The 22,340-nt window shown below is 36.4% G+C and overlaps 1 protein-coding gene across 4 annotated transcripts in view; it reads left to right on the top strand.

Annotated features, from left to right (window-relative positions):
- The window catches only part of INPP4B (inositol polyphosphate-4-phosphatase type II B), an 886,823-nt gene that overhangs the window by 693,479 nt on the left and 171,004 nt on the right, over positions 1–22,340 (top strand). For all 4 annotated transcript variants that reach the window (XM_081245267.1, XM_081245268.1, XM_081245266.1 and 1 more), the window contains 2 exons: positions 17,922–18,052; positions 18,445–18,549. In XM_081245267.1, the coding sequence (XP_081101393.1) occupies positions 17,922–18,052; positions 18,445–18,549 (236 nt within the window). The remainder of the gene's footprint in view (positions 1–17,921; positions 18,053–18,444; positions 18,550–22,340) is intronic.

Below are 22,340 nucleotides of genomic sequence, written 5' to 3'. Positions count from 1 at the left end.
GGAAAATTTCTGAAAAGACTGCTATGATTGACATCAGCCTCATAAACTCACAGGTAGAGATTTCCTAAGTTTGAGTATGGATTTAACTGTGAACGAAAATAGCAAGTAAGAAAGAGAATTTAGGGAATATTAGGTATATGTCTAGTCACAACTGTGTCTTAAAGACAAGGCATTATTAGTAGTTTTGTAATCTATTTAACTCAGTAAGAATGAAATCCCACTCATGCATTTGAAGGTATATTATTAATTTTATCATGTCTGGGATTGGTAAACACTTGACAGGCTAAGTTAGTGTGAGTCTGTTGGCAGGGACCAGGTATGTGCATGGTACGCCTCTTTGCCTAATGCATATCTGTATGTATCAATGAGGAAAATGTTGTCCTTCTCAGCCGTCATGATATGGAGTGTAAATGTTGGCAGGGACATAATGGTGCAGCAGCTACTTTCCCTCACTCATACCCAGTGCCCTTGCCTGCAGCTGCCATCTGAAAACTCTCTTGCTATTAGTCCCTTAGTGTGACATTGGACTCAACGTGAACTACTTTTATTAACTTTGAGATTGTACATACACAAAGTCTTAGGGCTCTGATAGAGTTTAAATTCTTTGGGGGCTCCCTCTGATTGGCCTAAGCATTAATACCTTCTGAGTTCAAGTTCAGATATATAACATCTGTTGCATTGGCTGTGACGTGTTTTCACAATGCTAAACTTTGAATTTTATAATACGGTTTAGGCCCAAAAAATTCACAAGCAGAAAATTGTAAATGACAATTTATGTTTACTGTTGTGAAGAAAGGCTTATATTAGCAATTTTCTGCCTCTTTGCTCCTGAAGCCATATTTTTAAAAATATATAAAATGTGTGGTAATTTTTTTCTGTAAAAATAATATATGGTTACTATAGAAAATAGTGAAAATATAAAAAAGAAAAAATATCACTCTAAACCCACCACCCAGAAGAAATACTGTGTCTTTATTTTCTACATCTACCCTCATCTTCATAAGCTTCACTGTGGAAAGCAGACTTTTGGTTCCCATGATTACCATGCCCTGGTATCACATTTACATTATTCTCCCTCAAATAATTCCTGTCTCAGTAAATGCCACCCTCTCTTCAACAGTTCAATGCAGAAACATAAAACATAAGTATTTTTGTCTTGTCTCACCAAACCTATACACATTCCACATTCAAGTTCAAGTATCAGTTTCTAATCATGCTAATTCCACAATTTCTCTCAAATTCATTTATTTTTTATGTTTTCACTCTATCCATTCTAATCCCACCCACTATCATTTCTTGCCTGTGATAGTGTACTGGTCTATAACGGCTTTTCTGCCAACGGCCTTGCTTCCTTAAAATCCATGGTTCACTTTTTTATGAACAAATGATACAATTGAACTTATTTACAAAGGAGAAATAAACTCACAGACATAAGAAACAAATTTATGGTTACCAAAGGTGATAGCGGAGGGAAGGGAGAGCAGAGAGTTTGGGATTAACAGATACACACTACTATATATAAAACAGGTAAACAACAATGACCTACTGTATAGCTCAGGGAAATATACTCAATATCTTGTAATAACCTATAATGGAAAAGAATCTGAAAAAGAATATATACATATATGTATAACTACATCATTTTGCTGTACACTAGAAATTAACACAACATTATAAATTAACAATTCTTCAATTAAAATATAAAGAAAAAAGAAAAAGATCCATGGTTCACATTGCAGACTCACATAATCTGATTACAAATGTTATAAGTATGCAGATTTCCAACAGGAGTATCAAGGAGACAGCACTGATGTATAACCTCTTAAGTGCTGTGCTGGAATTATGTGTTGGGAAGGGAAGACGGGGAGGTCCTGCTTACCAAGTATCAGTATAACACCTCGCTTCTGAGAAGTTTACTAAATGATTCTATAATCGTGATACCTAAGGGATGTGGTATTATAAAGTAGCCCAGTTCTTTGATCTAGCCTCCTTGAAGGATGGGGGTGGGAAAGACAACTGGTTTATTATAGAGTTAGTGCAATGGAGAGAAAAAGGAGAGTACATGTTGAAGATAGCTCAGAGATCCTAAATACATAGAAGAGGTGTGTGTGTGTGTGTGTGTGTGTGTGTATGTGTATTTTTGCCTGTGTTTATAATGCCACAGGCTTTACAGTCCTTCACCTTGGGTTTCATGCAGGCAAGTTATGTAGATCTTGCCAAACTACCACTTATAAAATTTTTATAGCTTGTTTTAGTGTTGCCACGTATTTTGTTTACATTGAGTATTTTATTCAGATTTTGTACTACTTCAAAAGTTTGCTTTGTAGTTTTGATTTGCATTTCTCTAATGATTAATGATGTTGAGCTTTCTTTCATGTGTTTGTTGTCAATCTGTATATCTTCTTTGGAGAAATGTCTATTTAGGTTTTCTGCCCATTTTTGGATTGGGTTGTTGTTTTTTTGATATTGAGCTTCATGAGCTGCTTGTAAGTTTTGGAGATTAATCCTTTGTCAGTTGCTTCATTCGCAAATATTTTCTCCCATTCTGAGGTATCACCTCACACCGGTCAGAATGGCCATGATCAAATAATCTACAAACAATAAATTCTGGAGAAGGTGTGGAGAAAAGGGAACCCTCTTGCACTGTTGGTGGGAATATAAATTGATTCAGCCACTATGGAGAACAGTATGGAGGTTCCTTAAAAAACTAAAAATAGAACTACCATATGACCCAGCAATCCCACTACTGGGCATATACCCTGAGAAAACCATAATTCAAAAAGAGTCATGTACCACAATGTTCATTGCAGCTCTATTTACAATAGCCAGGACATGGAAGCAACCTAAGTGTCCATCAACAGATGAATGGATAAAGAAGATGTGACACATATATACAATGGAATATTACTCAGCCATAAAAAGAAATGAAATTGAGTTATTTGTAGTGAGGTGGATGCACCTAGAGTCTGTCATACAGAGTGAAGTAAGTCAGAAAGAGAAAAACAAATACCGTATGCTAACACATATATATGGAATCTAAAAAACAAACAAACAAAAATGGTCATGAAGCACCTAGGGGCAAGACGGGAATAAAGACGCAGACCTACTAGAGAATGGACTTGAGGATATAGGGAGGGGGAAGGGTAAGTTGGGACAAAGTGAGAGAGTGGCATGGACATATATACACTACCAAATGTAAAATAGATAGCTAGTGGGAAGCAGCCGCATAGCACAGGGAGATCAACTCAGTGCTTTGTGACCACCTAGAGGAGTGGGATAGGAAGAGTGGGAGGGAGGGAGACACAAGAGGGAAGTGATATGGGGATATATGTATATGTATAACTGATTCACTTTGTTATAAAGCAGAAACTAACACACCATTGTAAAGCAATTATACTCCAATAAAGATGTTAAAAAAATAAATTTGCTTTGCTTAATCAACATTGAAATATGTTAGTTAATAGAAGAAATGATGGAACTTGTGGCGTTGAAGCTCCATGGCAGCTACACATACCATATTAAATGATGGTGTGCACACATATATGTTTAGATGGGAGGCTTGGGTGGCCATAGGGTGTTTGGTTTTATCAAAACATATACTTTTCTACATTATAATATGATGTTTGAAAACTTGTTATGGTACAAAAGTTTTAAAGAAATGAAGTATTTCAGTGACAATGAACCTCATGGTCTATAAAACTCCCCAGGAAAAAATTAGTTTGATTTATATCATGTATTATTCTCTTTTTCTCCTGCTTCATTTCTTCTCTCTATATATTTTTCTTCATTGGTCCCAGGGGTGAGGAAGGAGAGAAACTTCCTTGAATATAATTTTGGGAGTCTAAAAGAAAGGATAAGAATAATTTATAACAATTAACTTTAAGATGTCCTTAGGTTTTATATAAGACATAAATATTTGTGTGTACCAGACAGAGGAACAATCTTGTAAATAAAATATAAACATCTGAACCAAACCCTTTAGTAGGGAAAATGTAATAGAATTTGGGACATAGAAAGTTTAAATAAAAGTCTTGCTAGCACTTCTTTTAGAGAATGTGAATGCTTTCCTCTTAGATATTAGTGTTTGTAAATATCATACATATACTAAATTCATGATGATAAAATATTTTATGTCAACGAAGACACTGTTTTGTTCAATACTATATATTTCAAATATTCTATATTCTTCATTTTTAGAGCTATATTACAGACCTATGATAAGTGTATCTATCTGTCTATCTATCTAGTCTGAAAACTATTTCTTGAATGCAGTATATTCTTATATATGCAAAAAAATAGTAAGATACTTTGAAATCCCAGGTTGAAAGCCTAGTTGCTGCACAGAGTTACATTTCAGAGACATGTTCTACATGCTGACTTAAATATTATCATATACTATTAAATGGGTTTTCTAAGCAATATACTTGGTTTGAAAGAAATGAGGAAGATACTTAATTTTCTGACCTTGCACCTTATCTTAAAGCATTTTGTGACTATTACATTCAAAAAGGTTCATATTATTTCAAACCAATAATGCTACAGGAGTGCCATTTAAAAAATGTTAAAAGTATATACTAGGAATTATGAACTAGAACTAGAATATATTCATATAAATCCTATTTCAAAAATATCCTCACTGTACAAAAAGTTGTACAGTAGGATTTTACCACATAGTGAGCCAGCCTGTCCATTGAACGTGGTTAGATCTTCTTTTCAAAATTTATCACCAGATGAGGTTTCCCCTTCACACGTCCTACAAGACAAACAAGGGCTCCTGTCTACCTACATCTCCAGCCTCATCTTACACCTTGTTTATTTTGGCCTGGCTGAAGCACATGACTTTTGAGATGTCTACTGACATTTGCATACTTAGATAAAAGCACACTGAAAATCTTTACTGACCTTAAAGAAACATTGATTAGTGGGAAAAGTAATAAGGAGTCAGCTATTCTGTTTAGGTCTCATAGATACTGAATAAACCTCAAACTGATGAATTTCATAGATATTTTTTATAGTGTTCTATCTCTTCCGCTTTGTTTCTCTTTGTGTTTCTTTCTGTCTCTGTTGTTTTCTTTCTCTGAGGAAAATCTTAAGTCCTAAAGATCCAAAAGTGATGCATAAAAAAATATCCCTTTGGGACTCTACTGTTGACTCATACCTGATGAGTGTTATTTCTTCTGTTCATTTTTCTTCATGCAACGTTGATGCACAGTTGAAATACCATGTGGTATATTATTTATCATGGAAAGAGTGCATTGGCCCTACCAACTCCTAGTATTGAGGGCAGATGCTGTGTGCCATTAAGTTCATCATTATAGATTCTTGGTATCATTTAATGAGATGTCCTGAGAGCGCTTAGTATCACCAAGCTGGCGATAGAAATATGTGTTTTATTTTGCTGTTTGGTTATTACAATAGCCCCACAGGAACAAATAAGGCAAAGCTCACTCAGAAGCATATTTGTCCATTGTGCCAGGATTCTTTATTTCACATGGATTGAGTAGGAGAGAGTGTATGTTGTGATGATAAAAACACAGAATTGGAATAATTATCAATCCGAATCCAAAACCTCTTTATCTGCCATTTGATACATACTTATAATTTTTAAAAAATTATACAATTTCTCAATTTTCAATTTTTTTTCACTTTTTAGATAATAATATTATCATTTGTCCTACAGGGCTACTGTAGAAATTAAGTGAACAATCAGGAGACTCTAGTACTTATGGCTATGGGATTTGGGGTATGTGTGTATGTAAGTGCAGCTCTGGGTTTGAAACCTGGCTCTCCCAAGTCTACTTAACAGCTATGTGGCATGGCACAATTTAACTAACTGCCATAATTCAGTTTCCTCAACTGTAAAGAAAGGATTAAATAATAAATGCACAAGGTTATTGTGAGGTTTAAAATGAGCTATTGAAAAATGCCTGGTGCATATGTACATAGGCCTTTAATGTGTGGAAACCACTCTTATCACTTATGTAAAAAATCATATACACAGTAGACACCCATTGTATCAAAACTATTATTGTTGTTATTTTTCATCTTAGCTGAATGTTGATAGTGTTTCAGTCAGAAAACCGAGCCTATAATTTATTTATAATCTCCTTTAGTTTACTAACCTAGCATACCTCATAGATGCGTTTATTATATGGTACTACAAATTCCCAGTGAGCAGAAAAATGGACTTCTCTCTCAAAGCTGGTGTATTTAGAGCTGAGACAGTGATTTTGGAATGATAGGCAGGCTTCAGACTTCAGATTAGTTAGGACCTTCTGGGACACAGAAAAGGAGGAACTTGTCAATTTTCTTATTGTACTATTCCTGGAATCTAGCATAATACCTGGCATATAATAAGCACTCAGGAATGTAGTCTTTTCCCAAGAACAACTGAAATTGCGTGAAAAAAATGACATGATTACACTTAGAAAAAGGGAAGCAAGTGTGGAGGGATAAAGCAATTTAGGGAATGTTGTGTTTGTCTGGGCTAACAATGATGGTGACTTAGACCATGGTGGTTGGGGGGAAATGGTGAAATGTACAAACATTTGGGATTTTTTTTTGACGAGCAGAGTTTGGTGATGGATTATCTCTGGAGGTAAGTTGTGCAGAATAACTTAAGCATTCTGACCTGCATGACTGAAAAGATAAGTTATAATTCTTTGATGTAGGACATAGTGGGCAAGCACAAGGTTTAGAAGAAAAAAAGGAGCCCTCTTTGGCTCTAAATTGAACCATCGAGGTGTTTGCTATTAAATACAGATGCTGCTTGCTCCATGTGGCTATTGAAACTTAAGTTAAAATGAAATGAAATTTAAAATTTAGTTTCTCCATCACCTTAGTCACATTTTAAGTGTGCAGTAGTCACATATGGCTAGTAACCATTGTAATTAAATAGCACAGCTTTGGAACATCACCATTACACAGAGAGTTCTATTGGACAGCACTGATCTAGGATAACCAGCAGTAGCATCTCTAATTTTAAAAAGTTCTAGTAACATAAAATCCCCCTTTCTTCCTGCTCATTGGAATTTAATGTAAAGAGTAAGAATCAGCTTTACCCTTGTCTGCAAAAACAGAAGTGTTTTATTTTGTTTTTTCCTCAAGCTGATAGTATCAAGATGTATGTTCTTGATGTGATTTCTAGTGAGAGTGAGATTGTGATGTATTTCTAATGGAGAGTCTATCTAGCATAGTAGTTTAAAGCATGGGCACCCTAGACAAACCTCCTGGGCTTCATCCCAACTCTGCTACTCACTATCTGGATAACTTTGGGTAAATTACTTATCTTCCCTGAGTCTCAGTTTCCTCATTTAAAAAATAAGGATGATAATAATACTACCTACTTCCTTGGGCTGTTATGCATATAGAATGAATGAATATAAAGTTCTTATTATAGTGCCTGGCATGAATAAATAATCAGCACTGCTAAATATTTGTTAAAGGAATAGAAAATACATAAGAATTTTGTTTTGTTGTTTGAGATTCCAGCAATTATGGTAACCAAGGCTGTCTGGTAAGTTCACACTTGAGTAAAGTATTTGCACCGGCTCTTTGTTGACCTGGGTGGAATTTACATACAGATGAGTCCCTCAGATGGGAGATTCCAATCTTGTCCTCCTATTGAAGGATACTTGCTTAAGATAAATCATACTCACCAGAAATTAAAATAAAAAAGAGAACAAGATTTGCATTCACAAGACCTCGGTACATGTCTTGATTCTGCCACTTCCTAACAATATGGCATCAAATAAGTTACTTTACTTCTCACTTATATTCTTCCCATTTGTCCAGAGCAATGTTGTTCACTAGAACTTTCCACAGTGATGGAAATGTTCTATACTGCACTGCCTACTCTGATAGCCATGTAACTATCGAGCACTTGAAATGTGCCTAGTGAGACTGAATTTTTTATTTTGTTTAGTCGGGCTCTGGGACAGTTATATCTGAGGAGTATTTTAAGAATAAGAAAAGAGACACATTCTATACAAAAGTAACCTTGAATACCTGGAAAGCCTTACGGTGTTCCCCAAAGAGCTCTACTGCCAGCACTTTGAGAGCTTCTTGAATTCTGTCTACCTATGAAACTGAACTGGGTGATATATGCACTCCAGATGCAGGAGTGAGAATTCAAAGGGGTGATACTCACAAACGTTTGCACTTTCTAAAAGTATGGGCATGAATAATGAAAAATGGTAACAGTGTGAGCATATGTTCTTGCTTTAGTAGCCTTTCAGGTACAGTGAGTAATTTTCATGGCTACCCAAAATAAAAAGACATATATTAGTATATGTGGATTTAGGAGAAACTTCATATGAACACGCCACCATTTTAAGCATAAATGAAACACTGAGCTTTAACATATTAAAACAATAAATGACCATGTTTGACAAACTTTGAAGGGTAAAGAAGATGTTATGTGGAAGTAAATAAACACCAAATCACCTTTATCAGGAGCAGCAAATAGACTCTCAGAATGGAATAAGACATACTTATCATTTCTCATTTTTTTCTAACGCAGCTACCTAAAATTAAATTATAGAATCTGGCTGTTTATCAGATACACACAGATTCTGTGATTACAACTAATTCCTGTAGTTACCGTGTTCCAATGCTTAGTCTTTACATATAAACTTGGAACCTTGAGTGTATAGTACAACAGCCGCTTATTTTAATATTACATGAAAATCAGAGTGAATGACCACTCAGAATATCCAGTCACTTTTTCCAGTGAAATAGTGGCTCGAGGATTGCAACATTACCCACGTTGTCATTTACAAAAATGCATTTTAAAAAAGCCTGTGATTTATGGATGCAGTTTTTATCCCTCTACGGGTTAAAGCACAGACAGTTTGAACTGTAGGTTGAAAATACTGTGAAACTTGACATGTAGTTGAACTTTGTTCAGTTTTATGGTGTCACCCAGCCACTTTACGAAGTGAAGCCACCCACCAGTCATTTATGGAGTCTACACTTCATTGACTATTTCATATTTAATTGTTTTTCCTAATGGATAAATTTTTATGGCTTCTTTCAGGTTTGTTTTAAGGTCTAATTTTGCTTAATGAATGAAAGCCATTTGGCTCTTAAACTTGCCACCCATGTACACCCACATGTAGTTTTAGAGTGTGATAACTACCAAAAGACTCTATTTAAATTGTGTAGCCATTTTTATTCTACAAAATGGTATTGTACAGCCCATTGTAGGAAAATATTTCTATTTGCTTAGATAATAACAATTTCAAATAACATTTTAATGTCTTTCTTACTGGTCTGTATCCTTTGGTAAATAAATTTTTATCAGGCTATTTGGTCTTACTTCCTTCTTGTAAATGAATTAACTGTTACTCTTGGGCAAGCTTTCTTACAATAATTACTTTTCCTAATTTCAGGAATTTTTAAATTCACATAACCAGATTTTTTAAAGTTGATTATTCTGGGTTTACACTTCTAATAAGATAGGTGCTCACAGGTGGCACTTTGGCCTCAAGAATAGAGATTTCTTGTGTATGTCCCTTAGACAAGCTGAGCATTTCTGTGGTTATTTTCCTTTTGAAGACGTCAGAGTATTTGTAAAATGTAGTGGGAGGGATAAAAGTTCATGAAAGAGCTTAAACTATATTCTAGATGTTTCCATCTCACCACCACCCCCAACTTCTTTTATACCAAGCAGAAAGAAAGCTTTCTGATGGAATCTCTACATAGTTAGTGTATTACTCAGGATTCTCTAGAGAAACAGAACTAGTAAGGTGTGTGTGTGTGTGTGTGTGTGTGTGTGTGTGTGTGTGTACTCATCCTTAGATCTTCAGGGTGAGTCAGCAAGCTGGAGACCTAGGAAAGATTATGGTGTAGGTTTAGTCCAAAGGCCAGCAGGCTTGAGACCCAGGAAAAGCCAGTGTCCCAGCTCAAAGTCAGCCTGGCAGGAGGAGTTCTCTTTTGGTCAGGAGATGGTCAGCCTTTTTGCTCTATTCAGGCCTTCAACTGATTGGATGAAGCCCACCCAAAGTAGGGAGGACAATCTGCTTTACTCAGTCTATAGATTTAAATGTTAATCTCATCCAAAACACCCTTATAGAAACACCAGCAATCACATTGGACCAAATATCTGACACCCTGTGGTCTAGCTAAGTTGACACATAAAATTAACCATCACAGTAAGAGATGCCATATGAAGGTACATTTCAAATCTTTCTCTATCCTTGAGGAAAACATAACCAAACTAGGGTGACAGATCTCAACCATATAAGGTTAGAAGTCTCATCAGTGACTCATTTATGTATTGCATGTATGCATTTTAACTGGGGCAGAGCTCAGCATTCTACTTTGGGGTTAGCTTATATTTTGACTTTATCTCGAATTTCAGGAAAATCTAAGAATTACAGTCTTCAAGCAAATCTTTCATTCAATTAACAGGCCTACATGGAACACTTTCTATGGAGAAAGGACTGTGGTAGGACAAGACGATAAACAAGACAAGTCTCTGTAACTCACAGACTCAGAGCAAAGTTTTCCCCATGTTGGAATTCCCCTCCTTGAATACATCATCATCAGGCTTTGAAACTACTTTTAAATAGAGGCTTTAAGTAGATGCTAAACTTTTTCCTCTTTGAACTAGGTTCTATTTTGGTAGTCTTAAACCTAGCTTTATTTTTCAGCAGTAGAAACTGTTTACAGCTCTGTACAGAGAATTCCAGTATGAATTATGGAGATTCAGTTAGAGCAGGTGGATGGCTGGAGTAAGGAAAAGGGCCAGATGCCAGTTTGCTTACTTGGTTTCCCTGTTTCCCAGCACCCTCCCTGTCCTTCTAGCCATGACAGCCCCAGGGGTGTAAGTAATAAAGTTTAAAAAACATTTACCTATTTAATAATCTTTCCAGTGTTTCATGCATTATATGTGAAAGCTGTAAAGCAGCTTTGGCTATTTCCCTTTCAGTTTCTCTATGACTCATTTTGTGTTCAGTTATTTCTTTTTACTCTTCAAGAGTCATTTGGGTTTTTTGTTTGTTTGTTTTTTGTCTCATTTTCTCTTCATGTTATTTAATAGTCTGTGTTTCAAACATGTTATACTTAGTAGTGTGTTTCATATTATGGAAGGTTCAGAGGGTCATAAAACCTCCAGGAACTTGCAATTTTCCTAAAGAGAAAAGCCTATATTTTTGAAATATTTAAACAAGGTAAGATGAAACAAACCATGTAGGCAAAAAGTGCACCATCAGGTTATTTCCAGAGATCTGTATGAATATTTCATCAAGTATCAAGAATGTCAATCTTCACAGTTGAAATGTCAAGAACCATAGAGCATTAGGTATTTCTCAAGTAGGCCTTAGCAATCACCTGTCTCCTTTGGAGACATATTTTATATGATTTGCCTTTTATTTTTGTAGGTAGCAAAGTGAAAGTGGATGGATGACAGTAAGTGCCAAAAGAACTTTAATGTGTAAGCGGCCTAAGCTTACTAGTATTTGAATATTCAGTCTTTTTTTTTCAACTTCCTGTGCCTACCTATTGGAGTCTTGGAGAATTGGAAAGAGTTAGAGACAAGGTAGAAAATTTGTTTTAGAAATAGAACTTTAGTGAGAGTAAGGTAGGGAATTCATAAGAGATTGTGTGTGTTTAGCAGGGCAGTGGATTTTCCAGAAAGAAATATTCATTGTCATTGTTGTAAGGTAGCAACTGAAGCAGACAGCTTTTGAAAGCAGAAGCTGTTGTTACTGTGAGTAAAATGATAATGTTAATAGATAGCGGAGTGTTTTAAAAAATATTTTCTATGGATTAAAAATGCATTTACACAGCTCATCACTTTTACCATTCATACCAAAGGTTTAGTAAAGATGTGTAACTGTTTAATTATAATGTTGATGCCAGATTTCTGTTTAGATAAAAGCGGCAACATGCAGACTGGACCACAGAGGCCATTATCTATGAGTCTCAGAATACTAGACACCACTATGCACTTGAACATATTTTAGAGATTATTACTGCATACCTAGTAGCCATGCCATTTGAACTGAAAGATACAGAAGTAAAAAATCTCAACTTATAACTTACCCTTTGTTCAGGTTTAATGTTAAAAGTACATGAAAGTTTATAAATGTGATTCTAGAAGTCAGTAGCTCCAGATTCTACACCCCTTCATATATGTTCATTGAGTACCTTCATAAACAAGGCACTGTGTTTATTGTTTGTAATTTTGTTAATTTGTTTTGTATTTCTTTGTTCTTACAGTGGAGAATCATATGTGGTGAGGAAAGAGTTGGTATAGAATTATAGTCTAAAAGGCTTATAGTTTTCTAGTGACTCTGAGATTAACAAGCAGTTTTATTTAGATGCTTCCATCTGTGAAGCAAGAGGTTTCAAATTGTTTCCTACATTTCCTTCCAGCCGTGGCATTCTGTGAGTTTGTAGTTGTTCTTTTCTTTTACTATATCAAAAAGGATATATTAATTCTGATATCCTAAAACTTGGGTCATTTAAAGGGATATTTTGCCAATGAAAGAGGTGCTGGTAATTACAATGGAGTAACAGGTGTAAACTGGCACATATGGTTGCTCCACCTCTAACATATGTTGGTTCAATGACAAATAATGGGGGAAATCATGACTATAGCACATACATATACATACACAAAAAAGACCTTCTTCATCTATGTACATAAATAATTGCTGTGATTTGAACTATATTTCTGATGCATATACCATTCAGACTTTATGTATATAAAAGTCATATATATGTCATAAATATATATGAAAGTCATATATATCATATTTATCAAAAATATAGTGTATATATATATATATATGTGTATATATATAACCATTAATGGAGAAGCAGAGTGTGTCAAATAGAGCCCAAGGAAGAGGAACATTTCCAAAGTTCCTAACTGTGTTGCCAGCCCTTGGGTACATGAGATTGAACAATGGGCCTGAACGTATCCATGGTGAGAAATAATGCTGCCCTGTGGAGGCTTCAGCAAATTCAGGTAGGATTGTTTCAGTGCAGACCTTTAGGGTTCTGAAATGTACCGGTGGCTCCTGCATCATCCCAGTGTGATACTGGGCCCTAGTTAGAGACTAAACCCCAGATGATGGGACACAGAATGACTCTAAGCCTAGAGCTGCCCATTGTGAACTGGGTACTACTGTGATCCCATTGTATGATGTAGAAGTAATGTATCGTGTGGTGGGAGTGATACATTCAGAACTGGGCTTAAGCAGATCCAGGAGGTATGAGCATATATCATAAAGAGCTGTTCCAGAGTCTCATGTTACTGACCTCATGTTAGTACCTCTATCTTATGATGCTTCTCTCGCATTCTGATTAACTCATGGAGGAAGAAAACACTCAAACTTTTAAAAAGATGGGTTAGCCTGATGTGTTAGGTGGACCTTAAGGTCAATGATGAAGAAAATCCATCCAGTGGGGAGATCTGAGAAACAGTATGATTGTTAATCATTTAGAGGGAGAGATGGCCCGAGGTATGGATATATATCAAGTTTAGCAAAGTGAATGGCTTCACGGGCCTGGAAGAAATAAGATTAGAAGATTGGATTCAAGGAGTATGGGCAAGGGTATGTAGATGGGCTTACAGGAGTGAGCACAAGTATGCCTGAGCCATGCCCATCAGAAAGCAAATACTCTTTATGACCAGAGAACATTATCACCTGCCCATGGATTAGCCAGACTCCTTTCTAGGACACTCCAGAGTTTGTGAAATAGACCCATGAAGAGAATGGCCTTGGTGGCAGACACAGGGGTTATACATGGACCTAAAGGCGTGGCCTCCCTCTCCAAGGCTGATATAGCTACTGTCACTGCTAAATGTTAAATGCCAGAAATAGGTTGGCAATGGACACAAATATGGTACCATTCCTTGGGGGAGACCCAGCAGCTATTTGGTGGCAGGTCAATTACGTTGCATCCCTTTGACCTTGGAAAGGGCAGCAGTTTATCCTGGGGACATGAAACATAGTCTGAATATCTGTTTCCCTTTTCTGCTCACAGTGCCACTGCTGGCACCCCCATCTGATGGCTTACAGAATGATCTGGTGTCCCACATAACATTGCTACAACCAAAGGACAAGTGCTACGTAAAACGAGGTGCAACATGAGTTTGTAATCACTGCATGCCCCTCCACCCAAAAGCCACAGACCTGATAGAACAGTGGAATAATATTAACCATGAAAGACTCAGCTAAGGTACCAGCTTGGGTAAAAAAAATTAGGGTTGGGGTACTATCCTCCAGGATGAAGTTTATATGCTAAACCAACAGCTGGTGTAGGATGTTGTGCCCGCTATAGCTAAAATAACCACCTCTAGAAGAAAGGGTTAGCCCTTATAATCAATCACAGTGCCCCACTTTTGGGGATCTGTGCTTTCTTTCCCTACAGCCTTAGACTTTGCCAGTTAGAATCCTGGTTCTTGGAGTATGGGGAGAGGCGTTCTGTCAGGGGACCCATTAAGCGTCCCACTTAACTGGAAGTTGTGGTTGATTTCATGTGTGATCTGACTACCATACATTCCTAACTAAATGGACCAGCAAAGATAGTAAGAGATACTGTGCTCATGAACCATGGGGAAATAGGGCTGCTGAGCAAAGAGAAATATATCTAGAACTCAGAGGTTTTCCATGGCCAGAAGTGCATGGGAAATTGCCACAACTAAAATTCCATAAAAGCAAGGAAGCTAAGAGCCTAATGTCTTCAGATTAAGGTCTAGGTGACCTCACAAGGCAGCACTCCAGAAATGCCAGTGGAGTATGAGGCAAACTTGAAATGAGTGGTAGAATGATGAATATCACCAGTTAAGGCCCCCAACATCAGCTGGAGTATTGACTATTGTGCTTGGTTCACTGCTTCTCTTTAAATCTTTGGGAAGTTGCAACTGGCCATCACTTTGAAGGATTGTACTTGAACTTCCCTCTTGCAGAAGATGAAGAATGTTGTCTTATATGCTATCTGGATTTCATAAATGGATCGGAATTGTGCAAGAAGTTGCCTGTCCCGGGCCCCGTTTTTGTGCTTTCCTATGCCCGCTCACCCCCAACACGTCTTCAGGTTTTGACCACCTGCTCAATGGAGAGCCCCTCCTGGGCTCAGTTTATGTGCTTTTCTGTGCTGGCTTAACTGGAATGTGTCTTCAACTTTTGACCACTTGCTCAATGGAGAACCCCAACTGGTGCCACCATTGTCACCTTATCTCCTGATGCCACCAGCTTATCAGTCTCCCTCAAGGTGAAGACCAGCCATTATCATACACCCAATGGCATCTGCCATGGAAATATCCAGAGTGGATTTGGCACCTATATTTTACCAGACCCAGGAAAGTTCTGTCTCCACTGGAATATTGCACCCCCAGTGGCTGCCTGGAGGAGACAGATTGCATAACTAGAAGTACAGAGGAGCTGAAGTCCCATCGGATGACTCTTTACCAGTGAAATAGAGTAGATGGTAAGGAACTGGCATATAACTGCATTTTCCTCCATCTAACAATCTGTCCCAAGGTGCAGAGATTCCGTATGACTTCTCTGAAGTCATTCCACATGGCCACCTAACCAGCTGTGTTTTCTTGTGAAGTTCTGCCCAGCTTGATAACAAATGATGTTATGCCTGTTTTCGCTTTTTCCCTTCAGCACTTCCCTCCTTACGTCCCTCTGACTGACCTGGGATTGCTTGATCTCAGGCCCTGCCTTCCAGAGAACCTGGATGGAGATATAAAACAAGGCTCTTAGATGCTAAAGTTTTTGTTTACTGAGTGACAAATCAAAATATCATACAAGCAGCCCTAGCCTTCCTGATTGAAAAGTTTACTGATTTTGATGCAGCCAATTATCTTCTCTATTTTAATGTATTAATGTCATTAATTTCTTTCATTTTCTAAAAACTTACTTTCTTACTCTGCTCCATTTTGTTTTACACCTTTTTCATTACTCTAGTTTATTATACCTTTATTCTATAGTTCTCCTATATTTGAACTTTTTTTAAAAAAGATTTTTTTTTGATGTGGACCATTTTTAAAGTCTTTATTGAATTTGTTACAATATTCCTTCTGTTTTATGCTTTGATTTTTTGGCTGCAAGGCATGTGGGATCATAGCTCCCCGACTAGGGATCGAACCTGCACCCCCTGCATTGGAAGGCAAAGTCTTAACCACTGAACCACCAGGGAAATCCCTGAACGTTTTTAATGCGGAGAAACCTTATGTTGTTTGTTTGTCCCTTTCAGAATGTGTATCTGTTTAATGTCCTCTCTTAGAACAAAAAAGCAGTGAATGCCAGGTTTCGTCTAGTTATTCCTGTATGTAAGTTTTGACATATTGGAGGAGTGTAATGAATTTTAAACCCCAGTTTATAGATTCCTCCCAGCTTCCTTCAAGTCACTCCCTACAGAGCGCTAAGATTTTCTGATCACACTTTGTCGGACCCCTCTTGGGCAGGGAGGTGTACCCCACCCCAATATTCCACACCGTAGTCAGGGGCTTCACTCTTACCATCCCCTCCATCGCCACCTCCCTTATAATTATTATTTCTGATAGGAATTCAGAGACAACATAAATTGTAAACCCATGGTGCATTTATTAGTGTTAAACAGTAATACCTAGTTAAGATTTCTATTATAACCATATATTGAAGGTAAAACCCAAAATCTTACATATTAAGTTGGCATATCACATTTGCTCTCTACCTCAGATTTGACCTAATTGCCCAGATTCTTCTAGACTTGATATCTCCAGCTTTTGGAATTATCTGTTTGTTTTGGTGGTTGTTGTTTTGTCCTGAATTTGAATACCCTGCCATCTGTGTCCACACAGAGAACTTGACTTCCCAACTCTTCAGCCTTCTCTCCTAACCCCCCTTTGGTCATGAATTTCCTTTACTCCCATTGTCCATTGATTAATGTTGTCTGATGCAAGTTAATCTATGGAAAAGTTGAGAATGAGATCAATGTTCACAAAAATTGTGAAGACCTCAGATAGAAGATGCAGCAATACTATATCGCATTCCCGTTGAAACCAAACAAAGGCAGCTACAAGCATTTGAAAGCAAGTCACATTTTTGCACACCATCCATTATTCTTGAATTTCACAGGATGTTAAAGATTCTACATCTTCTGAATTTATTAGCTTGGTATTTAACATGTTTCACAGCCAAAATAGCAAAGAAATTTCATTACTGCTGGTTAAACTGCCTCATGAAAATGTTGTTGGTAAAAGGTTATAGAAATGAATGAGAAATCTAACCAAGAAGCATATTAAACCATTTATCAATATAATTTAAAAAGGCATTCTGATGACTTAAATTAACATGGCTAAAGGGTAGAGAATTAAAGTTAATAATTAAAACCTAGATCTAGATTAGCTCTTCTTTTGATAAAGAGGGGACAAAATATAGGCATACAGTATTTACTTAAATTGTCCTCAGGAGAAATTGAGACCAATAAAATCATACCTGATCATACTATTTATGGGCTTTAGAAAGATTACAGCTATATTATATATAAACTAGATTATGTGATTAGCTTGTGTTTCCTTCACAGTCAGATAACCCTTTCCAAATTATTTCATTTGGGATAGTCAAAGCCTAGAACTTAGCTAACTCTCTATTGAGGTTTAGTGTTTTGTTTTTTTTAACTGAATGGCCTCTATTTATATTAAGGATAATAAGTCTATGCCATCTTTGTGAAATTTTTATCAATAAATTTCAACTTTTTTTTTTGCTCTTTGACATACAGGACTTTTAATGTTTGTGTGGCCTAACCTAGTCACTTCTTCCTTTGTGTTAAAGCTACTTTTTTTTCCTAATAAGCACAGAGCTTTCCTGAAAGGGATGGTGAATCAGTTAGTTTGGCAACCCTGATTAAGCATTTTGTGTCTGTGGGTTTAAGATCAAAAATAAATATTTTCTCTTCTTTTTCATTCTTAACAGAAACCAGGAGCTAAAAGAACTTGGTGAGCTTTCTCCACACTGGGACAATCTACGAAAAAATGTCCTTACTCACTGTGATCAAATGGTGAATATGTACCAAGACATTCTGACAGAACTCAGCAAGGAAACAGGTGTGAAATCAATGACTTTACATATTCAAACTGAAATGAATTTCATGTATGTTATGTGAAAACAATAATAAATACTATTGTTATGGACATAGAAAAGGAAAGATTTAATTTAAAAAAAAGCAGAAAACTTTTATTTCCGACTCTACCATCTTGGCATGAAAAACAAAGAAGAAAAAATTGCACTACTTTACCTCATGGTATCATTACAGGGATAACTTAGAATTTTTTTTAATTAAATTTCTGAGAAGAAAAGCAACTCATACAGAATATGTTTTTCTTTCTGAAATTCTTATAATGTTTTTCTATGTCAAATGTACTTTTCAACACACACACACATACACACACACACACTATTTATTTACTAATGATGTTTAATTTTTTTTTCCACCTAGGGTCCTCTTTCAAATCAAGCAGCAGCAAAGGAGAGAAAACATTAGAATTTGTTCCGATAAATCTACATCTGCAAAGAATGCACGTACACAGCCCTCACTTGAAAGGTAGTATATAGTATTCTTTTTCAAATGGGCGAATTATGTTAGTGTGTACTTCTTTAAAAGGCTTGACTATTGGCAGAATTAGAAATTTTAGCAGTTATATAAAGATGAAGATGAAACAATTGAAGCTGATAATGACCCTAGATAGTACAAAAGAAACCATTACATTTTCGTTGCTGTGTTTCTGGGCAATGCTTTGTAAATATGCCACCTGAATTGAGTTACAGGTGACTATGCAAAATGAGTATTAGCTTTATTAAGTATTATCAGCAATGCCTAATAGCTTCCCATTGTGCTACTGTTTGAATTAGAGAAAAAGAAAAACAAGACTCGTTCATTTTGTGCCTATCCTGAGGAACCAAAGTCCAAAGATGGACTCATATGCTGCTTCTCTGACTTAGTGGTGGCTATCACCAGAATCACCCACTTCCCTATGAGAAGCGGGTTTATCAGATAGAAGGTGCTACACTATTTTGATGTACTTGGTTGTGAGAGACATTTTTCAAGAAAATACACATAGATTTTCATAACATACCTGAAGAGTTCTAGAGTGAACAGTATGGGGTTGAATTCATTGCCACTCAAGTAATTCCTCGCCATTTCTCAGTAAAATATATTTTAAATACTCTTCTCATCTCCCTTTTCTTTAATTTATTGCTATATCAATTTTGTGCATATTTAGGGTGACCACCTGCCCCCATTTATCAGCAGAAGTCCCATACTATGCCTGTTTGTCCAGCATCTTTGTTAATGATGCCCTCCACATCCTTTCCATCTCAAAGGTCTCTCTGAGTCATAAATGCTATGGTCATCCTGTGAGTACTCATCTTCCTAGGAAGCTAAAAGTTACTTTAGATCATCAAATCCCTTATGCTGAGTCTATCAACATATACATACAAACATGCACATGCAGACATACACAGATACATCTAAAGAAGCATTCTAACACCTAATTTTGTAGCCATTGTCATGATGAGGCTACAGGTTAGAGGTTTTAAAAAATTAAAATAAAATCTCTGTTTTAAAATTACCTGAAGTTTTATAATCAGAAAAATCAAATTTTTCAAGTTGGTGCATACTGGTTGTGTATACACAACTAGCTAACGTATAAGTTCAAGTGTAGTTAAAATGATTCTGATACATGATTGTATTATCTTTGGTAACCCTTATCAACTATCTGAAATTTTAACTTGCATCCTGTTCACCAAAAATTATGTCAACTGAATTAAAAATGAGATGGATTGGCCTAAGGCTTTCAGGAATTCTTCCCTGAATACTGAGTGTCTGTTAATAGTTTGAACATAACAATATCTAATGGTTTTAAAAAAATCATCAAAACCAAGGTCATAAAGAAGCTGCAACATTCAAAAGCTATCTGACAACCAGCATAACTTTTTTTTCCCTAATGGCCTATATGAAGAGACTTTTATGATATAGTAAAAAGTTTATATATTTTGGAGTGGAACAGAATTTCAGCTTTGCTACTTTATATATGACCTTAAGCCTGTTATTTAATCTTTCTAAGCACATCTTTTCCTTCCTGATTAAGTGAACTAGACCATGTAAAACACATAGAATGAACAATAATAGTTTTTATGATACATGTGGCATTTGCCATCACTGGAACAAAACGGATCTGTCAGTTTTATCAGGACTGTTAAAATTGGAGGAAAGTAATCAGTTAAGAGCCTATTAAGAGACATTGAAATCTTGAACTAAAGAAGTAGCCAGATTTAGAGAAAAGATGATTTAGAGAGGCATTTTGGAAAAATCATCACATGAAAGTACTGTGACTAATCAGGTTACAGCCATGGATGGGTAGCAGTATCATCAAACCAGATAGTTTGTTGAAGCCAAATTGATAGGAATTTATATTTTAAATGTGCATTTAAATATTTGGTGATAATCCTTAAAATACATCCACCACACAAAGAGAAATTATTATCTATGTGGCCTTTTACTTGATACTAATTTCTTGAAAACAAAAGAACCATTTACATTATGCTGTTTTTTCTAAGGTAATTTCTTAAAATAGACTAGAGTGAACTGGAATGATACAAGGCATTTAGTTTTTGTTTCTCCAATGTAAAAGGAAGAAACTGGCAACTAAAAGAAAAATATTTAGAAAAGCAAACAAAATTTCTTCTAATTAGTTTAGTGGGATATGTATCAGTTTCCTAGAGCCACCATAACAAAGTATCACCAGGTGGGAGTCATAAACAACAGAAATGCAATGCTTCACAGTCTGGAGGCTAGAAGTCTAAAATCAAGGTGTTGGCAGAGGAGTGCGTCTTCTGAAACTGACAGGGGATTCCTTCCTTGCCTCCTTCCATACCTAGTTTCTGTTTTGGTTTTTTTTTTTTTTTTGCGGTACGCAGTCCTCTCACTGTTGTGGCCTCTCCCGTTGGGGAGCACAGGCTCCAGACGCGCAGGCTCAGCGGCCATGGCTCACGGGCCCAGCCGCTCCGCAGCATGTGGGATCTTACCAGACTGGGGCACGAACCCGTGTCCCCTGCATCAGCAGGCGGACTCTCAACCACTGCGCCACCAGGGAAGCCCATACCTACCTTCTTGCGGTATTCCTGCAGTCTTTAGTTTTCTTTGGTTTGTTGGTGCCTCCCACAGATCCTCCGTCTTTGCATGTCGTTCCCCTTTATGCCTTTACACCATCTTCTCTGTGTCTGTTTCTGTGTCCAAATTTCCCCATTAAGGACATTTTGGATTAGGTCATGTTGGATTAGGACCTGCACAAATGACCTTATTGCAACTTGTTTGCATCTGTAAAAACCTTATTTCCAAATAAGGTCATATTCTAAGATATCTTTCTTGAGTGGGGGCACAATTCAACCCATAATGGGATATATAAAAGAATTTCTTATTTGTGATGACAAATATCAAACAATAAAGAGAAAAACAATATTCTGAAGTTACGGAACGAGGGTACAACTCATCAACTAGAGGGTTTTTGACATAGTTTTCAGAAAGACTGATTCCTTTCTTTGAAGACTTAAGGAGTAAATGGGGGAAAGGACTAGAGAATCTAAGAGCCAAGAATTAACTCGAAAGTACTGAATTATATTACATGCTGGTTTCTTTCCCCAGGACTACTCACATATATATATATGATATGCATGTCCTATGTATAATATTAAATATATGTTTTTTTAATATTTAAGTTTTTAGAAGTTTAAATGTTATTTTAAATTGAAATTCAGTTAAAGTAGGTGTTTATAGACTATATCACCAACTATGTATTATAATAGAAATTAAAATCTTGACTGAATTTGAGGGCTCTACCCCTTACTTTTTTTTTATTTTGACCAAGTTGATAACCTTTCTGAGCTTTGACCAAGTTAATACCTTTCTGAGCTTTGATTTTCTTTACTTGAAAAATAAAATGGTTAAAAGTTAGATGGTAGTCAATCTGATTTTCTACTTGCTTATATAACATATATTTAGCAGATTAAATGAATCAAGTTAAATGTATTTAAGATCCATGGTTACTGATTTGAATGTTTAGCTGAATTACAGACAACATTTTTCCAGGTAATGATGCAAGTAAGATTGGCCAAGCCTTGGTATTTCACTGGTGAGTTATTTGGATGTAGTCTACATCTATTTTCATTCTTACCATTAGTAAACTGCATCTATCCACATTTGATTAATATGTCTCTTATATTTGGAGAGGTAGCTTTGCAAACAGTAGCAGGCAGATTCACTAAAGACAAGGCTAATGTCCAGCTCTTGAAACAAGTAACTGATCAGAACTATGACATCATGTCTCATACCGACAA

The sequence above is a fragment of the Mesoplodon bidens genome (genome assembly GCF_964165515.1).
Source record: "Mesoplodon bidens genome assembly, chromosome: 1".
Taxonomy (NCBI): Eukaryota; Metazoa; Chordata; class Mammalia; order Artiodactyla; family Ziphiidae; genus Mesoplodon; species Mesoplodon bidens.
Note: the sequence above shows the minus strand (reverse complement) of the source record. Positions and strands in the feature narration are given on the sequence as shown.